Source organism: Sceloporus undulatus, chromosome 11 (genome assembly GCF_019175285.1).
Source record: "Sceloporus undulatus isolate JIND9_A2432 ecotype Alabama chromosome 11, SceUnd_v1.1, whole genome shotgun sequence".
Classification (NCBI taxonomy): domain Eukaryota; kingdom Metazoa; phylum Chordata; class Lepidosauria; order Squamata; family Phrynosomatidae; genus Sceloporus; species Sceloporus undulatus.
In genome coordinates this window covers 6,089,426-6,095,118 of record NC_056532.1, presented here as the reverse complement: position 1 = coordinate 6,095,118, position 5,693 = coordinate 6,089,426, and the positions used below count along the sequence as shown (strand labels likewise).

Genomic DNA, 5,693 nt, shown 5'->3' with positions numbered 1-5,693 from the left:
TGCAGTACTATGGTCAGTGTCTGTCGGATGTTGACCACAGAGTTGCCCTGGAGGACCTAGAGATTCCTAGAGATGACACTCTACTAGGCCTTTGTAGCTTCTCCAGCGCAGTTCAATGGTCAGTGTCTGTCGGACATTGACCACAGATTCGCACGGGAGGACCTAGAGATCCCTAGAGAGGTGTCCTCTCAGGTTAAAACATGATGTTTTTGTTATTTGCGGTTTTTCCATTTTCACAGGGGTCTTGTGCCCCTAACCCCAGCGAATATGGAGGGACAAGTGTATAGGAAATTACGACAAAGTCAGAGGTTAGTCCTCATAGTTCAAGGGAAAGGAAGAACTTAAGGTGCTGCATTGTGCCAAGTTGGTATCCATCTAGATTAGCGTTGTCTGCACTGACTAGGATGCAGATTGGAGAATCAGTGGTGGGAATTGAATCCGCGACCTACGTACAATCCAGGAACATCTAGATGGTCATAAATTTTCTACCCTTCACCCTGTCTAACTCAGTCTAACCCATCTGGAGGTTAGGTGGAGTGGAGGGTCGAAATTTATGACCCTCCAAATGTTCTTGGACTGCATTCCCAGCAAAGTCCTGGCCAGCCCAACCAAACAGATATTCCAGTCTAACAATATCCAGAAGGCCACACAGTATTCCCACTTTTGATGTTGAAGTTTTGTGTGGCTTGGCCTCATAAACCCCACATACATAGGAGAGAATTCATGCAAGATCTACCTCCAGATGAGTTAGACTGCAACTCCAGTTACCGGCTGGGAGAGGGTAATGGGAATTGCAGTCCAATCCATCTGACAGGTTGAGGAAGACAGACAGAGGGCTGCCCACGCTCTTGATGACTGTTCCAGAAGCATCCACCTCTTAAGCAACTGCTGGCATTTTGGGTTTCCTCTCCCTTTTGTCAAATCCAACCCTGTTCTGGAAGTTTGCCTGTGAGAGTCAGGGCCCTTAAATGTGCTTTGCGGGAAAGCACTGGCTGTTGTTGAGTCAGTGTTGATGCGTTCTCTCTTTCTTTCTCGTTCTCTTTCTTTGCAATCTCTCCCACTCTGTCTCTCTGGCTTTTCCTTCCTTCCTCCCCTTCCCTACCCCTCTTCTTCCTTTTCCTCCTCCTCTTCCTTCCTCTCGCCTCCCCTTCCCCAAAAAACCAGGGGACACTACACAGAAAATGAGAGCTGCACAGCACCCTACTCCAGCCGAGTTGGACGCGTATGCTAAGAAGGTGGCCAACCACCCTCTGACTATCAAAATTTTCCCCAACAGCGTCAAAGTCCCCCAGCGGAAACACGTCCGCCGCACCGTCAACGGGCTGGACACCTCGGGGCAGCGGTACAGCCCTTACCCACCGTCATTGTCGCAGGCCACCACAAAAACGGGACTCCTGGCCATCGTCCGGCCGTCGGCCAAAGGCATCGTCAAAGACTTTGACGGGACACGAAGCTCCTCCCGCCTGCTGCTCCCGTCGGAGGCCATGATGAACCACCCGTACGCGACACCTAGCACTTTAAGCCACCACCCACAGCAGGCAGCCTTGGCCCGCCAGCAGGCTCTGCAGCACCTCCCAGGCATGGGGACGCATGCGCAGGGTGTCCCGCCGACCTTGCAGCCGCCACCTCAGCACGCCCAGAACATGGCTCACACGGCTTTGCAACAGCAGCAGCAACAGCAACCACCACCACCTCCGACCGCCCCTCCACAGCAACCCCCGCAGCAACACTTGCTCCCGCAGCCGCCCCTGCCCTCGGGGGCCATGCACGGGGGAGGCCGTAAGATGGCGGACGCGGACGCCCCCCCGAATGTGACAGTCTCTACCTCGACCATCCCCCTCTCCATGGCTGCCACTCTGCAGCAGAACCAGCCCCCGGACCTGAGCAGCATTGTCCACCAGATCAACCAGTTTTGCCAGGCCCGGGCTGGCGCCAGCGCTACCTCAGTCTGCGAGGGACAGATCGCCAACCCCAGCCCCATCAGCCGCAACCTCCTGATCAGTGCGAGCACCCGGGTCTCCGCTCACAACGTCCCCACCCCACTGCCTTCTTGCGTGGTCAACCCTGGAGACCACCCCACCGTCCCGGCTCCAGCTCCCATGGGTCTCCCTTTAGGGGGAGGTGTCGGTAGGGGCGGCCCTCCTCCTTCATACCAAAGTGAAATGAAGCAGGTGGCGGCAGCGGCGGCAGCGGCGGCGGCTTGGAACCAGCACCAGCTCGCCCACCTGCAGCAGATGTGTGGTGAGACCGTCGTGGGACCCTCAGGGTTAATGGGGAAACCCCCCGGTCCCCGGGAGCTGCCTTCTGGGCAGGGTTTTGCCCCCAGCAAAGCCTCCGGTTACCCTTTGGAACTGTGCATGGGGCAGCCGTTCAACGTGAAGCCCCCGCTGGAGAAGCCCACCCCCTCGCCACCGGTCAACGGCCTCCCAGGCCCCCTCCCCTATGCCAACGGGCATTACTTCCAGCCCCTTTGGAATAACATTCTGCCCACCCCCAACAGCGACAGCTCAGGCTCCCAGGACCTAGCCATGCCGTTCCACGGTGCAGCGGGGACGCAAGCAATGGCCCCCGCCCTTGAGTGCCCGGCCGGACCGCACTACAGAGCCACTGGCAGCGGCGGGGCTGGCGGTGGGGGAGTGCCGCCGGGGCAGAGCGGCATGATGCAGACCATGGAGTACCTGAGCGGTGACTTCCAGCATTCCTGCCTGCGGGAGCAGCCGGGCGGGCTGGGGCTGAGCAAAGTGGCCCGCTCCTCCGCCATGAACCGCGCGCCCACTGAGAGCGCCGATAGCCGAAGCCTTCATATTCAGCACCCAGGGTATAGATAGATAGATAGATAGATAAAGGCAGGGAGCCACTTTCCACTGACACACATACACACAAAGGAAACAAAAAAGCGATATAGGGTTAGACTTAATTTGAATTAATAAGCAAAGTGCGTGGCTGTGGGGATTTTGTTTTAATTTATCTCTCTCTCTCTTTGTTTTTTAGGCTTTTTAAGTGGCAAACTTACTGTGATCATTATGGCTGCCCCCATGCAATGAACACACTGTGCATTTATAGAACTAGAAGTAATCCCGTGCGGGTAACTGGCATCCTCCCTTTCTCTCTGGGTTTCCCCACTACCCTTCTGTCTCCTAACAAATGCAGGATGGGGTTGTCGGACTCCAAAAACTGTGTCGGCTGTGAGTTTTGCCCTTACGCTTCAGGTTTTTTGGTGGGAAAGATGCTAAACATGGAGCTAACCCATTTTGCGTTCCCAACCAATTCACGTTGGATGGAGCTGTGAAAAGTTCCCCCTTCCTTTGGACTGCGGCTCCCATGGTTCTTCAGCTGGCGGAGGGAACTTTTCACAGCTCCTCCAGTGTCTTGTGAAGCCCTTTGCCCACAGAGCTGCACTTTAGAAATTAGCCTTATCCTTTGCCTCCTAGGCATAGATATTTTTGTGGGGTGGAAATGTGGGAGCTTGTGCCCGCGAAGCAAAGCACGTGGAAGAGGAGGCTTGGTCCTGCCCCGCTGTTTGACTGCTGCTTCCATAGTCCTTTGAAAGCAGGCTAGATTATATATTTCCCAGCAGCGTTAGTCATGGGGTCCCCTCTTCTTCTATTCGCAGTGAATCCCCAACTCTCCTTTTTGGGAACATGAGCAGAGAAATGGGAATGAGTTTACCCTCTCCCACGAAATAAATGGGGACAGGTTTACCCTTTCCTCTAGCAAATACATGGGAATGGGCTTACTCTCTCCCACCAAGTAAATGGGAATGGTTTTACCCTCACTGTGAGCAAATACATGGGAACAGTTTTACCCTTGCTCCCAGCAAATCGAAAGGGTTCGGATACCGAACCGTTGGGCTTCCCTTGCGCTGAATAGTACAGTTCCCATTGCCGGCTTGGGATGATGGGAATGGTAGGCTGGAGCCACAGTTCTCTAAGACGCCGGCGGTATTACTGTAAGACGCTTTTCTCCTCCATGTGCATTATTACTCTCAGTCTTTCCAGGTTTCGGGTTCCTTTCCGACGCTCTCCTGCCCGGTTTTGTGCAAAGGCAGCTCCGGAGGTTCACTTCCGGAAAGAGCTGGCCGCCCCTCTTTTGAGCCGAGCGAGAGGTTTCCGAACCGTTAGTCCGACCAGAAATTCACTTGGCGTAAGTGACGCTTCTCCTTTCACGCTTGCCCTTTCCCCGCACCGTCCTAAAACCAGAGAGAACCTAATGATCACCGTTGAGTTTGGAACTTAAAGAAAGAAAGAAAGACATTAAAATGACAGCTGCCTTTTATTTTTGAAGCAAAGGAACCTACTTCTCTGTACACTGGCTGAAACCGATTGCTGTACACTGTAAACTCGGACGTGTAATACTTCTGTGTGAATGTTACCCGGTAGTTTGGGGTCTGAGTAGCACTATGGGGGCGACCCCACTGCCCCCTTCCTTCCTCCCTCCCCTTCCTCCCCCCCCCCCCCCCCCCCCCCGCAGCCATGTGGTTTTTTTTATTATTATTATTATTATTATTATTCTATTTTAAAATGACAACTAATGAAGCCTTAAAGATGCCGTTCCTACTCTTCTCCTTAACAAGCATGGGTTAAACTCTATAAAGCTATCCGACGGGGGGAGAAAAGAGTAAATGATGATGACGATGACGATGACGATAATAAATTTTTTTAAAAGGCAGTGTCCTCGCTTGGGTCGAGGTTTTTATTTATTATTATTATTAGTTCTTTTGCAAAGGATGGGGGTCGTAGAAACAACATCAAGCTCTATATCTTTGGATGTAGTCATCTCCCCGAAAGGAGAACGGGCACACATCTTTTTGACAGTTTCGTCCTTGGGTTTCCAGCGTCGGGATCACAAAGCGGGACCCCCAAAGGGTTAGGGCTTTGCAACATGTGAGTGGAAGGGGGTATGTGAGGAGTGGTGCAAGGATGTTCAGGCACCAGAGGGCAGCCTGGTGGCGTCTTTGCGTGTGCGACTGCATCACACACTTGCATGCAAACTGTTGTTTTCTTTGCATATTCGCACATTCGAGGATCATTATTCTTTGCATTCTCTCATGACAATGATGACCTTGTTTGCATGCGCCTATTCTTTTTTCCTTCATGCACACTCATGAAATCTTTCTGGCAGTCCTTCCTATGAGGGGCGGCCTCCTGATGGGCTGGACTCTGGCTGCTATCGCCCCCCAGACTGAGGATGATGGGAGCCAGAGTCCAGCCTGTCGGGAGGAGTGGAACAAGCAAGCAAGGCCCTCTTTCCAAAACATGTTCATGATGTGCTTTTTTGCAGCTGGGCGGCATCTTTCTCTGGCCCACTTTCGGGGTTACGTAGAACTCTTAACTCCAGCGGGACAGATAGACAAAGCTTGCTCTGGGTTTACACACAGTGTGTCTTTTCCTTACACAAATAAACAGCCCACAAACCATGTGCTGCACATGGTTTCATGGCTTTGGTGACAAAGAGTGCTGTGTGGCTCCAAAACCTGCATGCCACATTTGAAGCCTGGAGGAAGCAATTGGTGTCGATCTGCCGGTTTTTGCTCTTTATGTGCCTTGAATTCAACTCTATTGCGCCCTTTCTTAGGGTTTTCTCTGCCAGAGCAGGGATTCGAACCCTGATCTCACCAACTCCTATTCCTGGTTAGGACTTGGCTGGTTAGATAGGGAAATACACTATGCGTCAATGCAGCCACAGGAGGGCGC

General features: G+C 52.9%; 1 protein-coding gene across 2 annotated transcripts in view; it reads left to right on the top strand.

Annotated features, from left to right (window-relative positions):
• FAM222B (family with sequence similarity 222 member B) overlaps window positions 1-4,466 on the top strand; it is a 13,541-nt gene extending 9,075 nt beyond the window's left edge. Inside the window, exon 3 of one of the 2 annotated variants that reach the window (XM_042442719.1) lies at window positions 1,165-4,466. In XM_042442719.1, coding sequence (XP_042298653.1) covers window positions 1,165-2,828 — 1,664 coding nt within the window. In that variant the 3' untranslated portion in view covers window positions 2,829-4,466. The remainder of the gene's footprint in view (window positions 1-1,164) is intronic. The other variant, XM_042442720.1, reaches the window with a different exon arrangement.
• The last annotated feature ends 1,227 nt before the right edge of the window (window positions 4,467-5,693 follow it).